At 35.9% G+C, this 22,078-nt stretch overlaps 1 protein-coding gene across 2 annotated transcripts in view; it reads right to left on the bottom strand.

Moving 5' to 3' along the window:
* CSMD1 (CUB and Sushi multiple domains 1) overlaps positions 1-22,078 on the bottom strand; it is a 1,060,835-nt gene that overhangs the window by 349,192 nt on the left and 689,565 nt on the right. For both annotated transcript variants that reach the window (XM_063150718.1, XM_063150717.1), the window contains exon 7: positions 15,928-16,005. In XM_063150718.1, the coding sequence (XP_063006788.1) occupies positions 15,928-16,005 (78 nt within the window). The remainder of the gene's footprint in view (positions 1-15,927; positions 16,006-22,078) is intronic.

Genomic DNA, 22,078 nt, shown 5'->3' with positions numbered 1-22,078 from the left:
CTTAAATACAGGAAGAGAAGTCCACAAATCTCATACGATTAAGAGGAATTCCTGAATGAGTATTTTAGATAGCTGTAATAAGATGAATAACTACTAATTCATCCTAAAAAGGAAGCTTCCTCTTGTCCACCTTACATGTTGTTAGAAAAGAAAGAGAATATGAGAATATGAGAAACTGCTGTGAAAAAGAGATGTCCGAGATGGTATAATAACGAATTATTCTATGTCTACCAAAAAGATTCTAAAATGAAATATTAATATGGTTTCCAAAGTCATACATGCATAGATCAGGGGATGGAGATGCAAAATAAATTCTTGTCTGAGCCTGATAACAGGAACAGGCAAAGGAAAACATACAAACGAACAAAACCCAGCAAGCACTGTTCCATGAAAAAATATTAAGTCCTAGAGAAAAAAAAAATCCCCAAAAACAAACCAACCAAAAAAACCCCAGACCCACCCACTAACCAACCAACCAATAAAAAAGAAGAAAAAAAACTGCACCAAAAAAAAACCAACAATGACAACAACAAAAAAAACCCTAACACAAAGCAACACCCTACAGATCATAATAATGATTTTACATCAATTTCCTGTTAAGCTTTACTTGATTAAGACCAAGGAAAAAATATTTATATGCTACCAAAAATGTAAATAAATTCAAACCTTAAGAGAAACAGCTATATCTCCTTCAAAATAGTTTGTTTGAAGTAATCCGTGTGATAAAATTAAATATGTCAAATTCTTGAAACTCAATTAGAGTGCCTCTACAAGTTTACAGCCAAGAAGAAATACAAAGCAACTTGTAAGTAACCTTTGGATCCATTTCATTTTATGCTTGTTCAGAAAGTGTAGGAGAAAAAAAAAAAAAAGTTAAGTTTTAGTTATCTTTGTGAAAAATTTACTCTTACTACATATGCAAGATTTAAAATCAGCTTCTATTTCTCCGGCATTGAAAAAGTAGTTTGTCACAGAGCTCAGTCTTCACCCTGACAGGCAGGGCTATGACCAGGAATAAACACCAAATTTGGTTACAGGGGTTTTATAATGAGCCATCTTTGGTTGACACAAAGAGTTAACGCTCGTGTTTCCCGCCCATGTTTGTTACCAGACTGCAGCAAACAGAGCGAGGAAACAGGGCTGTCCCAAAAAACGCACAGCATAACCGTTGTACATCTATATATTTATATTGTCACGCTCCTTGTGTGAGCCTTTTAACAGGATAAAGAGGAATTTCAACAAAAGAAATTTTAAGTCATATACCGTAAAGAAAATTTGAACTTTGATTTTCCTGAGTTTACATTTAGGCTTTGCTTTGATGCATGTACATGATAAAATATGCAATTAATTTAAAATATTAAAATGGATGAATTACAAGTATAGTAATTAATTCTATGTGTCATGAACACCTGGATTTGGATTATACCAGAGATCTTTTAATACATTTGTGTAAGATTTTCTCAAAGAAAAAATAAAGAATTTTCCCTAAATTTACTGTCCAGAATTTGTTCTAAAATGCTCATAATTTATCTTATTACTGGATAAATCATGTCTGCAAAGACTTTTGATGAGATATTTACCATGATGCAAGTGCATCAAGTAAGCTGGATGTGTGTTTTGACCCAAAAGCATTAAGGTTTTGTTAGCACAGTGCTACATTCGCAATTCAGCTTCATGCTTCTGAATCAGAACTGGCATTCTAGGTAACCTGGAGGACAAACATAAAGAGATGATACAGACATAAATCCTAAAGCAGCCTTTAGAAGCACAGTCTCAATTAATATTTTTCCTCTGGTTTGCCACCTTTCTCAGAAGTGCTCAATGTTTGTAAACTTCTGCATTTAAGAAAATCTGACAGATTATTTTCTTTATAATTTCTACACAGGCAGCAGGTGGGAGCTTTTGTTTTCCTTTGGTTTGGGTTTTTTTTGGGGATGGGGGGTGGGAATGTTGTGAAGTTTTGTTTCTCTGTTGCAAACATGCAGTGAATCTTTGATGCAATCTCCACAGTATTGAAGATCTGAGCCTGCTGTTCTCTGCTTTATGACAACAAGGGCATAACTGTGAGAAAGAAGGGGCACGTATTTTGAACTGACATTGCATGGATATTGTTTCATGAGTTCCCAAAAGCCCTTTCTTTTGGATTCAAAGTTGTTGCTTTTCTTCAGCTAAACAGTTACAGGTAATGGTGTGCAGCCCTGTGTCTATGGGGAAATCTAGATAGCTATGCAACTATTCAAGCCATTATATTTAAGTTTTTATAAGGATTTTTTTCCATTAAAAAACTGTAAAATGGAACTTGGCAAGTTTTTTTTTTTCCTTTTTTCAAGAGGCCAGAATTTAAAACACTTTAATAATTAATTTCTAAGATATATCTATGAACAATATTTGTTTCATTTGAATTTTTTTGGAAAATATAATTCAAGATATAGCTGATTACAATGTGACAGATAGGGCTACTCAATGCTCTCCAGCCTAAGCCCCTGTATCCTGGCCTCTGTAAATTTCACAAATGAATTTATGCTTTAGACTGCATTTTAGTTTAGAGTTGTTTTTTTTTTCAAAGTTAAAGCTTTAGCACAACCAATTTAATCAACCATCATTTTAGAATGATGTCAGAGGGAAATAATTTTTTAGATGTTAAAAAATACTTTTTCCAGATACTTCTTAGAAGTGACTCTGCTCTTTGTTATTATGCAGATTGAACCTTTAAAATAGAAGAGGATTTGACCTTTAACTGTCCTGTAAATATATTTTGGTTTTTTTTTTTCTTTTTTCTGTGTCCATGAAGAGCCAATCATATGCTAAACCTTTTCATATGACCACTTGTACAGCTTTTAAATATTAACAACTATAATTACCTTTGAGTACTCTGCATATTACTTGATGACATCCCACCAGTATTAAAGTTAATCCTGCTTCTCCCCTAATTCAGAGGAATTTGTTACCCACAGCAGTGTTGTTTGCAAAGGGTGGGAGGACACAGCAGGGGCTCAGGAGGCATCCACGAATTCTAGCTGAGCCTCTGTCAATTAAAGTGCTTTCATCCTCTATTGTACAGACAAAAGAAATACAAAGAATTTATCTGATTGTCGAGGGAGAGCAAGATCATGTGTAACTGTATAACAAACTTAAATTTAAATAAACTGTATAAACAGTTATAAACAAACTTAAATAAACAAACTGTGTAACAAAGTTTAAATTGCATAATAATACACAACTTCTTCAACAAACCTTTTACTTTGTCCATACAAGCAATGAAAGATAAAAGAAAAAATTGTAACTATTGTCCCCTGAAACACAATTTACCTATACCATGAGCCAAGACTACTAACAAGAATGGAGAAAACCTTCTCAACAATATGAAAAATTAGGACTAGGCTTGGACTTTTGCCAAAACCATTATATGTAATATAATGTAAATATATTTTTGTGAGAAACTAGTTGTAAGTTATTTTAAAAGTATAAGGCTTCAACAAAAAAAAGATCACTCATTGATATGTTCTTCCTACTTTTTATGAGGGAAAATCACTACACTTTTCCTATATGTCTATGATAATCACGCTGTTATTGTAAAAATGTGTCAAGAGAAAGAGGACTAAAATATTTACTGTGAGACAGACTAGTCATCTTAGAAATGCTCTAAGCCATAGGAATGCAAGTGGACCAATAGGACTGCTATACTTGTGTTTAGTGTGTATAATATGTAAATATAGAGTGCAAAATAGCTACTACAGTATTGGAGAATTCCAAAACCATGATCCAATTCCAACTAATGGGGCGGATTTGTCTCTTCTCCTTTTGCCAAGAAGTTTTCCTTATGAGCTTTAATTACCTGGTGTGCAGCAGATGGGCTCTTTTTATTAGGTGGTAGAGAACAGCATTTTAAGCATGAAGTGTTAATAAGCTTGCTGTTAGAGCAAATTGTGTCACATCCCTTTAACATCTCTTTTGCTCTAATTTTCATCCGAAAGGTTTTGTCACCTGAATTACACACAATTGTTGTCTGAACTAAATATAATTTTTCTGCTTTTACACTTTTACTGTTAAGGGAACCTTCCTATCTGACCACACAGGAGCCACACGCTGGCAGTCACGCTCCCACCACCGGAGACTTTAACTGCAGGACTGAAGCCCCTTCACAGCAGGCAGCTCCAGTGATCTGACAGGTTCCTGTGTCTCTCCCTGCACACCCCACTCTCACACAGTCAGACCACGTTTTCTCACTGGTTCAACCCCTGGTTTCCCACAAAAGAGTCTCAGACCTGGATCCTTAAAATATTCTAATCACGGTGCGACAACAGAATAACAGCTCAAGCTGGTGCCTCTGAGGAGGAACCCCAAAAAAAGGAAACCCCAGGGCTTTTATACCCTCACAGTCCAAGTTCTGGACTCTTTCAGCAGAGTCTTCAGCATATCTCTGAGTGTCTGGTCCCCTGGCGGGGCCACAGGTCCCCATGTCCTTCATTTGTGAATTTTATTTGCCCAGGTTTTGGGCTGCACCACCAGAGCTCCACCTGCAGCTCGAGCTATGTCTTGCTTACCTGCTACTGGCACTGAATGGATTCCTCAATATTTACTATATTAATTTCTTCACCAAGAGAGGCTTTCTCCTTATCATTATCCCCTGTTACCTCTAGTTTAAATGTATTGCTCAGAAAGCTTATGAGTGCCTCTCCCATATAGTGTCAGCAGGAGACAGCAAAACTCAAGAAGAGAACAGAATTGCAAAGCTTGAGGCAACTTCTGCCAACAAAATGAGTGTCAAAGAGTCTACTGAAGAGTTTGCGCTACTCAAAGAATATGAAAAAATAAGCAGCAAAGAAGGAAAAAGAGAGTGTATTCTCTCACCCCAGCACACACTGAAACAAAGTGACTGTTTACTCGGGAGAATGATGGGAATCTGGACCTTGTTTATCTACTTCTGTGTGAAAGTTTTATACATATGAAAGCTTGTACATGTAAGTGAGCAAATAATGCAAACACTAGACTTCTGACTGCAGCAAACGATCCTGTGCTGACACAGTTAGTTCACACTAACTTTTTATTGTACTTTTATTAAGCTCCAAATAAAACTATACAAAAAAATGAATAGTCTTTTTTTTTCTCATTCCTTTATTCTATATATATGCTTTACTGGTTCCCTCAAAAGGTACATTTTGATTTCCCATGCTTTTAGCTGATAAATGTCTGTGACACTCATCCTGAATATCTCACTCATTGGGAATATTTCAGATCATCAGTGAGGTTGCATATTACTTCTCTAAAGACTGAAGTAGTTATGTCTAAATATGTATTTTAGGCAAGAGACTTCAGTGGATGGCAAAACAGGAAGAAAGAACAGGTAAATATTATTGGCAATATTCTAGGCAGGGTTGAGGTTTTCCATTTTTTTGAATTTTCTCAGAAATATATTTTTTTATTTTTTCCTTTCACTTGTAAATAACTATAAAACAGAGTCAGTTGGGGCTTAAATTTTCTTTTTCAGGCATATGCCTTGTATTTCTTTATTCTTGTTTTAAAGATATTAAATTGAAATAATTATTCATTCATCTCATTCACTTTTGAGAGAGCCACAAAGAAAACACAGTTCTCCACACTAAAAAAAAAAGAAAACAACAACAACAACAACAACAACAACAACAACAACAACAACAACAAAAAAAAAACCCCAAAAAAAAAAAAAAAACCAAAAATCACTTTTTCCATGGGAATATTCTAGCACCACCTTCAAAAAGTGACCTTTGTGTCAAAGATGTGCATTTTGCTCTTCCATCACCTAGTAGAAATGGCCAAGTAGGAGTCCTTTGGTAAACAGTAATTCAAGATGATTGAAAGAAACATGTTTAAGCAATACATCCCAAATACACGCCAAATTTAACAAAACCTAACACTCTTTAGTGGGATGTGCCTGTAGAACTCTCCACTTCTAGTGATCAATGAATATCCAGAGAGCTAATCTTTTCTTGCACAGTCATCTACTCTTTTTCTTCCAGACCTTCCTGAGTGGGAACCCAGTGCCTTATGCAAATACAGAGGGAACAAGATCTGGATTTAAATGGCAAGAGTCAGACTGTTTGAGAGTAATTACAGAATTTCAAAAGAAAGGGGGGAAAAAAGTATGAAAAAGAAAGAGTGACATAGCTAGAAAAAGCCTGAACACTGCATAAACACTGTTCAATGGCAGACACAACTCTGATGTTTTATCAACATTGTTTTTGTCTCAAATATGAAACACGGCATCGTATGGGCTGCTCTGAACAAAACTAAAATGCCATACATACAGTGAGACAAGAAGCAATGGCTTCTTGAATAAGAACTGAAAAACTGAAGAATAAGAACTGAAAGACTGAAAAACAGGAAAAAAAAAAATAATTCAAGCAAACCTGACTGAAATTGAGGACATTTTCTAGTTTTTTATAGCAACAGTGGTGTGGGATTCAAGCTCTACCTCTCCAAAATGTCTTATTCTCTGTCAAACCAAGCCCATCTTACACATTAGCACTTCTCCTTGAGGATTACACCAGAAATGACTATCATTTATTGGTTTTAAGTGCTTTTGAACTTTCATACTCTAAATTGTGGATTAATTTTTTAGTATATTCCATAGATACAAGAGAACAATATACAAGCAGATGGCACTGCTTCATGCTATATTTTTAATCTCAACGTAAGTGCTTTTCATTTCAGCCTCTGATGTTCTGGACTGCAGATGCATTTGCAGACTACTGAAAACCAGGTCTGGTAGAATTGAGAAAGGAATGTGACTTCTCAGTACAAATCAGGTTTACCATACAACTTCAGACACATGAAAGAAAAGCTGATATGTCAATAAAAAGTTGCTTCTTGAATAAAATATGTCACATAAAATGCTGGCTTAGAAAAGCCAGACTGTTTTGCTCTTGTTAATTTGTTAATTCACTGAGTTCAGTTAATTCAGAGTTCAGTTCAAAAGTGTTAAACTAGGGAAGATATGCATATTTTTTGACATATCTTTTGTTTATGCAGGAGAACCTCTTTCATGTTAGAAGCCTGAAGCAGAAAATACTGTGACAGTGAAGACAGAAATCAAACAAATGCTTGTATTATCAGAAGCTATGTGGACTTTGAGATAAACTTATTTCTTGATGCCATCATGTGTATTAAAACATCATGGGTGTTAAAACTTAAAACTTTGATATATGAAAAATTGATCTTGTCACTCTTACCAGAGTTCAGATGGTTTGTTTGATAAAAGCATACATATGAGCCAGAGCACCCCACCTACAGTCCCTTCTTTTTCAATTATGCCAATGTAAAAAAACACAGCCAGATTCTTCAGGATTTTTCAGGATTTTTCTTTGCATTTGGTTTTAAAAAAATAAGTAGCTGAGTAACCTTATTGCTTGCTTGTTTGTTTAAGAACAAACAATTTGTTCTATTGATTTCAGTGGCAGAACATATGCTGAATAATCCCCTCCCCATAGCAACTAGTCCTTTCCTGCCAAAAGTAAGCCAATGTATTTATTTCAATTTTAATTCCTTCTTGTTGTGTTCATTCCCATCCCAAAAATATTTCAAGCTCCCAAATGAATTACTGAGGAAATTAATATATAGGGTTATATAAATTTTTGCTTCCCTTTTTCCAAGTGAAGAAGGAGTAGTGGACACAAACTGCTCTGAAGCTCATAAATTAGCTGTCACTGAACAAAACTTCCCTGTTCCAAACAGATATGACACCAGTCCTTCACAGTTCTGCTCAGAAGAGCTGCAGGAACAGACACATTCCAGGGTGACAGGCTCACAACAGACAGCGACATACTGCACCAACACAGTGAAAATATTTTCCAAAGTGTTTCATAATGCAGACAACATATTCTGAAAAAAGAAAATAGTCCAAGACCTTCTATCAGATTCTGAAGATATTCTCCCACAATGAGGATTTAGAAGATCGGGATCTCAACAAATACACAAGTTCAGTATGAGCCTCTGTGGAAAGTGGAAATCTTGCAGGAGGTGGGAAGTCTGTGCCTCTTCCAAAGGACTTGACAGTAAGGGTTTCTGTATTCTGCAGCATACCTTCACTGCATAGACCACTGTCATAATTCTTTCTTTAATTAAAGCTGTTTCCATGTTTTTTAAGTTCTAGAAATCTGAATTCACCCACCCACAAATTCTAAATGCCTTGATAATTCAAATGCATTATTTCAATCTACACAGACTTCACTTTGCCAGCCTATTTACTGTCCACATCTATATTTTTAACAGAGCTGTATAGAGAACTTAAGCCAAGGAAATTATATAAAAGTATTAAAGTATATATTTATATTTTGCATGAATATTTATACAGAATTGTAATTGCTGAAAGCAAGTTGCTTATTTTTAAGTCTTTGACTTTGAAAATACAAAATTGAATGTCAGTTTAGCCTACAGTATGAACATTCACTTTGAATAATCAGTAACGTTCTATAATTGTATATGAAAATTAGTTAATGGCAGTTTCTGCTTCCTAGCTGGATAACAATTCATTTTAACCATCCATAACTCAATCAGATTACACCTTGTTTTACATATTTTAATAGAAGCTTTCTTCTGGTTATTTTACGAATTATATATGCAAATTATGTATTAAATAATTGATGAAGCACCTTGTTTTGCTTTTAGCTATAAGGAATGCTTTTCTTCACAAATATATTTAGGCAGTAGTTCTTTTCCCAGCAAGATTTTTGCATAGTATTTTAAAAGATATTTAAACTCCTGCCGTGATGAGGGCTTATTTAGAAACACCAAGTATAATTTAGTAACCTGATTTATGAAGCCATTTATACAATATAGTGAAATAGCATTGCAGAATAATTTCATTGCATAGGGATACCAATCTTCTCTGAAAATCCCAAACTCTGTAACTCTTGGGAAACTCTGTATTATTACAGTCTATGATAGGACAAAGTATATCACGGTAATTAGCCTTCCTATTTTATTAATGCTTTATAAAACAGTTAGAGGTTAATCCAGCAGTTATTTTTTCCTACTGCCCAACTTCATACCCTAATACTCGGTAACAAGGGGAAATAGAGTCATTAATCTTTTACTAGGCATGTGGTAAATGTTGTAATGGAATATTAAGTATTACGCATTATTTACCATTATATGTATGTATGTGGGTAGGATAGACATATATAACTATCCCTTCACCTTTTGTATAAAAGTGCCAGTGTTTTAAATGTTACTTCCCTCTTTTCTTTAACTGAACAACTAACATGTGCTCAAGTATTTCTGTAAAAAGACTTTTTAAAATAAAATTGGATATTGGCAGACAGGCTAGGCCCAAAAGATCTTATATACTTAAGCCTTGTGTTTCCTAACCTTGTAAGTACTACATTAGTAAGTTATAAACAATCCTTTCTCTCATTTGAAGACATGCACAATATAAATGCAAATTTGAAAATTGCTCTCTTTTTCAAGCTGTGAAATTTGAACAAATGAAAAATAACTTTCATGATTGAAAAGGCTGGAGCGCTCATGATACTGTGTGGACACCTAAAAATGAGAATCATTTCAGTGTCTGTAAATTATTATAACACAATATAAGCACAGAGTAACTTCCCCTGACAACACTGAGATCTTCAGAGAGAACTACAGAAACAAGTGAGAAAGAGGCACCTTCATATTGATCTTAGAACTCAACATTTTTCCTCTGACAAATCTCAATCTTAAATAAATGTGTTTCAGATGCCTCCATTTTCCTCATGAAAGCAAGGATATATCTGCTACTGAACACAGAAAATGCCGAAGAGATGCTCACTAAGGTCTGAAAAGAGCCACAGATGAAGCCTATCAATTTTCACCCTTGTGTTGCAATGCTTCATGAGGAGCCTGGGAAACAGCACTCTTTGGAAACACTCTTTGATTTGTAAATGGCAATCCCAATTTCCACAATTAGGAATTTCTCTTTTTAAAGGACACAAAGCAGATAACACTATAAAATGCAATGCTAGGGAGTTTTCCTTCCAAAAATTAGTAAAGTATGTCTCTTGATATACGGGTATCCTTCTCTTGTCTCTGCTTTTTTTTTTTTTTTTGGAACCTACAGCAAACTGATTACCTGAGTGTCAGAACAGGGTAAACAACACCCAACAATCTTGTTCAAAACACTTGCAAACACTACAGAGTGCCCCAGAATAAAAGCCCAAAAGATGCCAACATTTTCCCATCTACTTTACTTGTGTTAGCTGGCAGCGAGACCAATTAAAAAGAGAGATTTATGTTACATTTATTTCTCCAGTGCTTTTAAATTCATGCTTCTTGAAAGGGCACAGGCCTTTGGAATTCTGCAGAACAAATCTACTTTCCAGCAGATTTCCTTTTAGAAAAAATGATAAGGTCTCTCTACTTTCCCTAGTGTTCATATTTTATTTCTTTTACTATTTTTTAAATACAGCAACACATAATATTTTAAATATTCAAAGCAAAAAACAGACTGAATATTGAGACCACTTGGGCATACAATATCCAAACTTAGGATCTTTTGATATCAACTGCCTGTAATTATGTGGGTAGCTTGTTTTGTATCATGTTTACTGGTGATCAATCCCATCACTGATAAAAAGTTTCTTAAACTAATGCAAGCATGAGATTTAATTAACGTAAACTAATGTAGATTAGAGCATAATTTTAAAGAATGAAAGAGATTTGATATTGCATAGTTGGGATTTTTAAAATTTGAAACTGAAAACTATCAGAACAATGAATATATAACAATATTTTTATCATTATTTGATTCTGACTTAGCCTGTAATAAATAGCATGTAAGATCCAAATTCAGTAAGAAATGGTTTTTCATATGTGAAGTCTCAACACAATACAAGCTCAAAAAAAAACCTGACAGAATTTTTAGTGGAAATTTTTCTATTACATGTGCATTTTGAAAATAATGATATGGTACTCTTACATAGGTTTTCAGTAATCCTAAAATAATTTTGGGAAAACATACTAAAAAATTATTAAATAATAAGATATATTGGGGAAGAAATTATAAGATAACTTAAATTTAAATATAATAACCAGAAATCAGTGTTTATATCAAGAGAAGATATAAACTTCATCTTTAAAATGTAGTAAGTAGCAATAATTTTTTCTTTTATATCTGAAATTTTTCATGACCTTCAGCAGTTGTCATATCTGTTTGTTGATTGCACATTGGTTTGCAACTGGTTTCTATGTATTAATCAATCGATCAAAATATAAAAGTATTAAAATAAATTGATTTTTGCTAAGGTATAAGAACAAAACAGCCAGAAAATTGCACTATTAAATGCAACTATTCAGTCTAATATTGTCTTTCTTAGGGAAATACTCTTTCATTAAATGAAGAACAAAATTTGACTACTCTCCATATTTCTTCTTTCAAAGTACATTTACCAGTAGTCAAACATCAAGAAGATGAAATTGTAAGTTTATTTAAAATGTGAGGAATGTATTGGTAAACAACAAATTTTTATCCTAAAATTTTTAACTTTATGTTACAATGTCCTAAGAAATTTTTCTCAGTTACCCAACAACAAAATAAATAATGACTGCTGTCATTCTTTCTTACACAGAATTAGCAGTGTAATCCAATTTTGGTATTAATCACTACAGTTTCAAGAGCATTGCCATTAATTCAACTTAATGTGCTGCAACCAATCAATACTTAGTCTGCAAACTCATTTGTTCTTTGGCTCTACATCACAAAAATAATTGTTGTAAAGTAGCTCTTTTTATCATCTTCAGGGTGAAGAACTGTTTAGGTAAACTCTGTAACTCAAGTTTCAGAGGATGCATTAATCTTACACTAAAATCATGATCTTCAAAGTATTTAACATGGATTTTCCTAGTATTCTAAAATACATTTTCAAATAATACTACAGAAGCCTGAAATTGCTTTTGTGAAGTATAAGAGTTTTTTACTTAATGAATACTTAGAGAATTTACACTTCATAAAACACAGTAGTTCACACGCACCATATTGTACAGTGATGTTAGGTCACTAAATATTCAGTAATTACTACGAAATGCTAACAGGGTTCAATATGAATGCCATATTTTTTAATGAATCACTGTCTGTTAATCTGTCGCTGTTTCAGGCTGTGGACATTCCTTGCAGTTTGCTGTGTCCTGTGGCAAGCAAGTCACCACGCCACCCTTTGACATGAGCAAACCCAGGAAATCAGCTCTCCCAGGCACTTCTTTCCCACTGCTGCCTTCCCCTCCTGGCATCACTGCACTGGCAGATTTGTACACACCACATAAACTCTATAATCATTTGCAGTTTTCACCTGATATGATGTGTCTCACCTCACTGAACCTCCTTGGCATTTACTGCGAGCTTGATGCATCCCTGTGCTGCATCCTCCTGCTGCTGAGGAGATGTGGAAGTGTGAGGCTGCCCTGCGGCTGCAGCAGGAGGGTGATGGCATTAGGGGCTTCTGGGGCAGTCTGCTCTCCTAACCCTTCTCTGGTTTTGGGCTGAAGAGGGCACAAAGGTTTGCAGAGGTGCTAATTAGCAGGTCTGCAGTTACGGCCCTGCCTTCCCAGTATTCTGTGAACTGGCGTCCTGAAGATTTGTATTCACTTGTTATCCTTTGCACATAGCATGACTAGCAGTAACTGGTATGTACACTTTAAGAGATAAAATATAAGGATCTTATATTTGACAAAAAAATGAGACCTTTATAAGGACGATGGCAGCCCAGTTTTGGTCTTTCCTTGCATCTCTCTTCATTAGGGCTCTCCTCTTGGATGTACAGGATTCTCCTGCACAGTCTCTCTACTGTAAAGGTAATGCTCAATGTGTTTAGAGATGATAATCACCCTCTGAGAGATTTGCTGGACAGAAATAATGCCATGAAAGCACTCTCATACAAGAGGCAGCAATAAGAATTTTATTTTTATTTAATCAGTCACTATGAAACTATAGTCATAGCAGTTTTAGAAAAGGCCAAAGCTATTAGGGACACAGAGTCTGCAGGTTTTCATGTTAGAATGAGTGAAGACAGCAAGATGGATTTTTGGGAATATAGCATATATATCAGAATGATAACAAAAGTGGGTAGGCAACTAATCAGATGGACACCAACAGATGTAATTTGATTTGCTTTCCCTAAGCAGTTTCATAAAATACAATTCTGCCCTTGCTCTTATGAGAGATCAGCTTCAGATGACCCTTGATTTACCTTCAAAGGTAAATATACTGACTGGATTTGGCCAGTGTTTGTGGCAGCTCAAGCACTTAGAGCTGTGAAAACTGCCTGTCCCATGTGCCTTTACCCAGTTTACTCTTTCACACCTTTGCCAAGTGCAGTACTGTATTTTACTTCAATTATCTTTCCCATCCTTTTCCCATTTCCTTGCATAATTTAATCACAATTCTGCTGCATCTGGCCCACTGCTAGAGACTACTACCTATCAGGACTACCTGGCAAAAAACTAACTTGATACGTTTCTTTTGGGTGTACCAAAGAAGAAAAAAAAAAAAAAAACAAAACAAAACAAAACAAAATAAACAAAACTACTGGGAAAAAAAATCAAAGAAAAAAAAAAAAACCACAAAAAAACCCCAACCCAACCCCATGAAAACAAACCAAAAAAATCCCTCAAAACCAACCAAAAACTCTACCAAAAACCACACATAAAAGCCAAACCAAAACAAAAAGCAATGGCAAAGCCCTCTTGTTTCCCTGGGAAATGCTACAATATATAAAGAATTTTCTTTCCAATATAGAGGCACCTTCATCTGAAAGCCATGCTTTGGTACCTGACTCTTTATAAAGGATGGAAGATCTGAAAGAAAGTATCCTGGAATCCAGGCAGGTCCAAAAGGAGGAGAGAGAGCTCTGACTGTACATGACTGAAATACTAAAATGCCATTCTGCATTCTTTGAGGAATCATCAGTAATGTTATTATCATTGGTAACACTGATAACATTTTCTATATAAATCCTAAAAGGCTGTTGCCTCTGTGAAATGCTTTTTGAACCAGCTGCTTGTAGTTTCTGCCTGGGAGGAAGAGCTGTGGGAAAGCTACAGGTCCTGGGATGCACAGGATATGCTCTCACAGCATTTGGTGTGATGACATTTGCATTTCATTTACCCCCTATAAGCCAAAAAGCCAAAACTAAGCTCTCTGCTTTATAGAGAGAGAATATTTAAAAGATCTAACATACAAAAATAGTGAGAGGTGTTGGTATACAATATATTTTTAAAAAAAAAAATTTTCTATTTGGCATCAAATTATAATATCCATTCTTATAATTTCTCTGGAGTCAAATCCCCAATTGTCTTTTCTGTCTGCGTAAGTACAGGTAAGATAAATGCTTAAATACTTAAAGCTTACATCAGAAAGAGCATCAAAATACATTTGAATCCAACTTATTGTATTTTACTCTTATAATTTTTAAAATATTTATATATATGAAAGTAATGGTAATAATATCAACGCACTTCTTAGATTTATATTGGAAAGCTAGACATGATAATAAAGTATTACAAGTCAAAACACAAAGAAAAAAAAGACAATTTTCACTGAGGTAAACAACAGACTGCCGTATAATAATTTCTTCCATAGCCTATCATACTTCCACTTTCCGTAACTACATGTGGTGTTTGACAGCATGTGTTCTGAGACCGTAAGCAGAGATCACACAGCTCCCAGAAGTAACTTATAAATAATGAAATTATCACCCATTCAGATACAGACACCAAAGAGATGGATCAACTTTTTCTGCTACACCTTGCATAAAAAGTTCCTTTTGAGTGCCTCAGCATCAATGTGCAATATTTTAAGCAGAAAATTGTCATTCCTCTTTTGTTCCAGTGAGCATACCAGAAACTCACTTTGCATTAAACAATGCACGACAGAAACACAGAGAATAAAACATATCCTCCAGACATCAGCTTTCAAGACACTCATTCTCTCTGCACGCGCAGAATGGCACATGAGGCAAACTCAGCAGAGGTTTCGCTTCATTGAGTTCACTGTTATTACATGAGGAATTAATTTATCTGAATACATCTGAAACATTACATTAACACTTTTAATGAGTTCTGTGTGAATGCTGGCCTAACCTCTGGCTTTTTTGGTTTGAACTTTTTTTGTGGGGGGGGTCTAAGGGGCCCTCAGTTTTCAAAATTCAAAAATATCCTCTTTTTCTCAATTCAAGACTGGCCTAATTAATGGAGAAAGAGCTCTCAGGATATTAGTCAGATTGCCAGTTCAGAGAAAGTGATGCTCAAAAAAACTAACAACCTCACAGTCCCATAGGTGGCATTTTGATTTTAGCTTTACACTTTACACAGGGAAAAAGGTGTAAAGGGACCAAACAGGTGTCATTCCAGAGTGCACTATGCATGCAATGAGGGGAGGTTGATGTTGTGACCTCCATCTTCTTGAGAAGCTGGGACTTATACCAGTTCTTAACTCCTGCTGTGCAAGACTGGAAAGAGGTGTTCACCAGACAGTGTGGCAAGATGAGGGAAGAATTTAGCTGTGATATTGAGTGAGGGGAAGGAAAAAAGATCACAAAGTATAAGTTTAGATACAGAAAATTCTCAGATACCTTCACTGTCCCCAGTATTGAACTGATGAAGTCTATATGGCAGTGTTCTGCCTGGCTTTCCTAACTTGCCATGTGTCTCTGAATTCTAAATAACAAAATACACAAGAATACTGTGATATATAAAATGCAGGGGGGTTTCTACCTACCATATTTTTCAGAGTTTACACCAACCATATTCTGCTTTCTACCCTCAGCAGAGTATTATCAGTGGAGTTCTGATTCAGTGACAATTGAAAGCATAATAGCCATTTTATGACCATTGCATCCCAACATCTCTTTCTTTGATTTGTATATTTACAAGAATTCCAGAAGATATATGTAGTCACTAAAAATAAGGTTATAAACAACTTACAGACAGAATTTTTGTGGTTGCTGTCTTTGCTGGGCAACATCTTGACTCCTCTTGATTTCAGTTCAATTGCCTTTTTTACTGAGAAGATAAGCAAACAGAGATAAAATAATTCATTATTAAACCTCATTAAAAGCACATATAGCTTCAAAATCATGCATTAAAATAATACAAAGCTATATAGGAAACCTACAGCAGATTGAAATAACTGCAGCTTCTGGATAATCCAAATAAATTTTTGGTTTTATTTATTTTTACAACGAATATAACCATGTCCTTTATGAACAGATATTATCAGGATTGGCAATATTTTGGATTCAACTTTATGTTCAAAGAAAAGAACAGCCTGTCCTAGTTACAAGTATGGATTTCCTGTATTTGCCATTCCATATAAGAAAATCTCAAACATTAAAAAAAATATTTCTTACATAGAATATACAGAACATTATCTACATATATTCAAGGACTACAAGCTTTCAATGTGATATCCACACCTGCTTTTGTTTGATTCACTTTTCATCAGGAGACATGTTTTTAATTCTGTTTCCCAATGAGATTAACACAGTGCGTTACATTATTTGGCTCACCCAAACCCTTTTGGATCTACAGGGCAATTTCAACTGAATTAGAAAGAAGAAAGAGAGTAAGAGCTCTCACAGGGGCAACGCTTTGTGAGAAAGAACAGATGCATCAGAGGTTTAATATCTTTTTTCTCTGTTTAGTCAGCTGAATGGCTGATAAACTCCCAGCCTATCCCTATTAAGTAGTTTGGGCACCATAGGTGGGATCAGGAGCCAAGCAGGAGGAGACGTGAGAAGACAGCAGTGCAGCTATACATTAAGGAAGACACAGGGAAGAATTTTAATTGTAATGGTAAGAGAAAGGGATAGAAATATAGGACACCTTCACAGGAAATTTATTAGGTCTGTGGGAACAAATTGAGCAATGGAAAGTAAAATCAGATGTAGAAAATAATTGCAGAACAAGCATGAACAATTCAAAACTATTGTGTCAAAAACCAATAGCAATTGCAAAATAGCTGATGACTGACTCTGTATCAGAATGCTAATGACAACATCAAGATGCATTTCAGTTACCAAAAATTACAAAAACCTCTAATCCTTCCCTGATTAATATTAAATACTTTTTTCTAGACCTTGCAGGCGCTAATAATCTCAAAATGCACTTATTTATCCAAGATACAAACAGAAACACAAATTCAACTCAAACATTTCTTACATGGAAGTAATTAGTAACTCACAGTAAATAAATTCATACCATAGAATGTAAGTTATAATTTTTGCCATTACATAGTATAAATTTTATAATTACTACAATATACACTGATCGGTATGTAAATATTTCTAAGTGAAGTGGTAGAAAGTTGTCTTTAAATACTGCATTAAAAATCATTTTTCCATTGTATTTATTTCTATATTGTAGCTTCAGAGGGAAGGTGGCTTTTCTTGACTACTGAAACTGAGCAAGTACTGCAGAAAGTACATTCTGTGCAAGTGCAGCCCTCCACGCCTAAATGAGGAAAACAGGTGTTCAAATGATGAAAGATGATTGAAACACAATTGTAGCTGAATAGTATGAAATGGTTATGATAGCAGTGTGGTGTTTTCTTCTAAGGCAGGAACTGTACATCATACAGAGACATCAGTGCAGACAATATTATCCCCAAGGCATTTTGGAAGGGCAAACTTTATGGATATGGTTTTATTTGGATTTGGAACCTAAGTTTCCAGACTTAGATTCGAAAGTTTCCATCAAGTGCCACCTTAAGTTGTTTTTCAGGCTGTGTAACAAATCTGTTAAAACTATTCTATATTTAAAGGGAAATGAACAACACAGTTCCTGCAGAGAATATTTGGGATATTGTCAGGAGTTGTGGTCCCTCCAGCAGTATGAATTTCTCAATTTATTAATATCTGTGTTATGTAAAACCTGTGAGCAGTTTTTTGAGGATTCAGAACCCATATTGCTTACATGGATGAGTAATAAAAACATTGAGTTATTAGGCAATGGACAGAAAAAAAGAACTCTATTCCTCTTCTTCTCTTTGGGCTGTGACACTATTTTAGAGTAAAAATTCCAATCATCACCCAAATTCTTTGTGACATTTCACTCTTAAGGGCGTTTGTTATACATGTTTGAAGAACACTTCATGTGAATAAGAAAAAATTATACTCACAAGCTTTATTTGAAATACAGAGGTCACAAACAAGAATGAAACAAGATGTTTTGACTAGATATATGAAAAGTTTTTTTACTGTCATGCACTGAAACAGGTCCTGCAGTTTCTATCCTTGGATTTTTTTCAGAATTCAAGAAAAAGCCATTCTGTATCTTACTGAAAGAACATTAGGGAGGGGATGCACAAAATTAAGATCAGTCATCTAAATGTATGTTTTATGAAGAGAAATAGCTCACTCAAAGGGGTGATTCATCCCCTTCTAAGATAGACACAATGAATCCCTCTCTGGAGATGCCTTTTTCTCTCCACAAAACATAACAGAAACATAAAATACTTGCTGAAGCTAGATCCCTACATTTTAGACAGCAGACATTACGTGGAACGAGTCTTTTTGTCCATAAAACTTTAACAGCTAAATGTAGTTATCTAGGAGACAAATGTAGTTCTCTGGGAGACATATGGACCCAAGAGGTGAAATAAGATAGTTTGATATATGAAAAGCAAATTTTTGCTTTTTTTATTATTGAATGTGTAGGTTTTTGCATGTGCCCAATAAGGTGTTTTATTGTAATTTTAAAAAGTATTAGGCAAGCATAGTTCCTAAAATAAGAACTATTCAATGTCTGAAAAAGAAACACAGACTACTGCATACTGTGGTTCAAGTGAACCAGTTCAACTCCTCCTGTAAATAAAAGAAATACTCTGAATTGGATGTTTTATAACAATTTAATTCCCATTTGAATAACTTTTCTGAGATACTTCTCTTTAACTTCCCCATTGCACCTTCATTAGAAAGGTTTTCCTAATTTCAAGGATGATTTTCCATTTGAAAGCACAAAAAGAGGAATGAGTTTACATTAATAAAGTTAGAACTGAACAGCACTTTCCAACTTTTAAATGATTACTTTTAAAAATCTACACAGCTTTCTGCTTGCTTCATTTAAACATCCAGTTAAGCTTAGTTAATTAGCTTACTTCACCTTTTCTGTTTATCATATCTTCAAGAGTCTTTTGGAGATGAGTTACCTACTGTCGTGGTTTGACCGGAAATGGGACATCTCGGATATGTTGTTTTTGCAGTGGTCACCAATGGGTGTTCGGATTTTAAGATGAGCACCTGGTTTGACCAGTGGGGCACTGGATCCGCCTCAGAGACCACAAACCCAAGGAGTTAAAAGCAGGGCTCTTCTCCTTCAGAGCTCTCTTTGGATTTCCGTGGGGAAGGAGTTGGGTCTCTCCCCCGGCCCAGTTGCTGCTGGGCTGGGTGAGGGGAAAGCCACGTGGCCCATCTGCGGTAGGCCCGGATTCGGTGGAAGGGTGGAGGGGGCACCGAGCGACCTGTTTACCCCCCCCCCCCCTCCCCTTCCCCCTTTTTGGAGACGGAGAGAGAATGCAGCCTGTGCTGGAACTGTTATCTTGAAACTTGATATCATGTGCCGGCAGCACGGCTGGGAGGAGAAGGGGGGGGCAGCGAGCAGCCCAGCGGCCTGGGAGAGCTTTTAACCCTTGTGGATAGTGAGAACTTCACCGAACATTACCTTTCCTAGGAAAGGGATAAGAGTGGAGGATGAAGGAAGAAATAGGCCAGTAAGGGGGTCTGGCAAAGAGAAAGAGAGATGTTGAAGGAATGGAGGAAGATGGAGTGGCAATTTTGCTGGACTCTTTTGTTGCATATCCATGGACTGTTTCCTGGTGATACAGAGGCTGCATTGCAGGGGGAAGTGGAGGCTTGGAGCCAGGAGAGGTTGGTGTTGAGACCCCTCGGCCCCAGGGGGTGTAGAAGAAATGGGGGGGACAAAGGTCCCAGAGATGAGAGTGTGCTCTGCTTGGAACGAGACGAGGCATCCTTAAAAAGGCCTACCCTGAAAGCAGGCCTCTGCCCCATCCCATGCCTGGTGGTGAGAGCACCTTGGCATGGAAAGGAGATGTCACGAGATAGCAGGACTCCGGGCGGTGCTAATTGTGACAAGAAGTCCGTGGCACAAGGAAGGACTCCGTCTACTCTTCATGAGCTGAAGATTTGATTTTCTAAAGGGTGGTGCCAGACCGAGTGTGGATAATTTTGGGAAATGTAAATGTACTGGGGATCTGGTAGGAGGAGGAGGGGGAAGTATTTCTGTGTAGTTTTCATTTTCCTTGTGTTTTTTTTTTTTTTTTCCCTTTGTGGTTTAGTTTTTTTGTAGTTTAGTTAATAAAGTTTTTTTTTTCTTTTTCCTTAAGCAGGAGCCTGCTTTGCTTATTTCCGGGTACCACCTCACAGCAGATGCCAGGGAGAGGGAATTTTCATGGGGGCACTGGCATTGTGCCAGTGTCAAACCATAACACCTACTTAGGGAAGAGGGCAGAGAGCTGAGTGCTGGAAGTCTTTGACAATTTTATCAGAGTACTGGAAAGCACCAGTGGTATTCCTTAAACTTTTGCTACAGCTGAAATAAACTCATCCATGAAAGGAATATATGCCTGGTCTTATCTGAATGGATCATGCAAGTAAAAATTTTAGGTTGTAAATCTTCATTCAAATCTACTGTGACTTTCAAGCAGCTCTTAGTTTATGACATATTTGAACATGTGTGAAGACAATACATTTTATCCCAGACTTCAGTGACATAATATGCTTTTCCCCTATTATCCAAATACATGAGTATCTTGCTCATTTTTCTTCCTGCATGAAATAGCCTCCAAGACCTCAAATACTGGCTACCACTCAAAGCTAAAATATTCTGACATCATCTGTTGGTACTTCCTCAAGCTGCTCTGCTGCTGCTCCGCTGAGTTCAGCTCTTGGCTGCCCTTCACTGCAGATATTTCCTAGTACAGGTATTTGAAGGTGAAGAGGAACAGCATATTGCCCAGGGTCTGGTGATCACAAGAAGCACTTTTCCTGTCCAGTCTGAAGCTCTATGTCACTATAAGGAATATATATAGATATATTTGAATGGTTCTCTGGTTTTGTTACAGCAAAGGAAGAACCCAAATATTTTCTGTATTTTTTGCATATGTTACATATCTTTTACAAAGATTTACACTTGGCTTTAAATATTTTGCAGAGTTCAGTAAAAAAGTGTGTTTGCAAGAACATTCATAAAATTATTCTTGAAGGAACTTAGCAAATTTATCTCAGTACAATACATAATTAATCAATTTCCTTTTGCTTCAGTTTCACTGTTCTTATTTTCTTCAATATGAGTAACCCTGTTGTAAAAGAAAATATTTTCTTAATTCAGATTGAAGAGTCCACTTCAGTGCTCTGTTCACTTTACCCTGGTGCCTAATCTTTCCACACTCTCCTCCAAAGACATAATTACGAGAACAGTACCTTTTTTTGACCCTGAAATAAATAAGCTACAGCTTCACATTTAGCAGCATCAATGTTATATCTAGATTATACTTTCTTTCTTATTGCTCAAAGTCATGTGAGATCAGTAAACAGTTCGTTATCTCTTTCTAGGTTTTCTTCTGCTTCACTATGGCCTGTTGCACTATGAATTCTTTCTAAAAGTTTTGTATTTATGAGAATAAGAAAAAAACAATCATTCTCAATCGTACTATTAACTTTAGTTTATGAAGGGAATTCTATAATAATTTTGTTGATAAAACAACATCCCACACTCAATAAGTGTGGATGCTTCCACCAGGGAGCATCTTAAGATTTTCCTCTCAGCTGCCCACTTGACTTTTTGCAGAAGCATCACAGCCTTCCATAGAATCTCTAGTTTAAATGAATTCATTGGAATATTCATCCCTTTTCTGTTTATTTCCTGCCTGAAGAGTATTCCATCAAATACACTCTCCCAGTGTTTCTGTCACTAACAGCTTTCAAAATCTTCCCTACTAATCAGTATTATAACTCCAGAGAGCTTCACAGCAGGCACAAATGTTTCTCCTATATGGCTACCTGTAAAAGCTGTAGGTTCATGATCCGTTGGCTTCCTTGTTCCATCAATTCAGCAAAGT

The sequence above is a fragment of the Melospiza melodia genome, chromosome 3, assembly GCF_035770615.1.
Source record: "Melospiza melodia melodia isolate bMelMel2 chromosome 3, bMelMel2.pri, whole genome shotgun sequence".
NCBI lineage: Eukaryota > Metazoa > Chordata > Aves > Passeriformes > Passerellidae > Melospiza > Melospiza melodia.
Note: the sequence above shows the minus strand (reverse complement) of the source record. Positions and strands in the feature narration are given on the sequence as shown.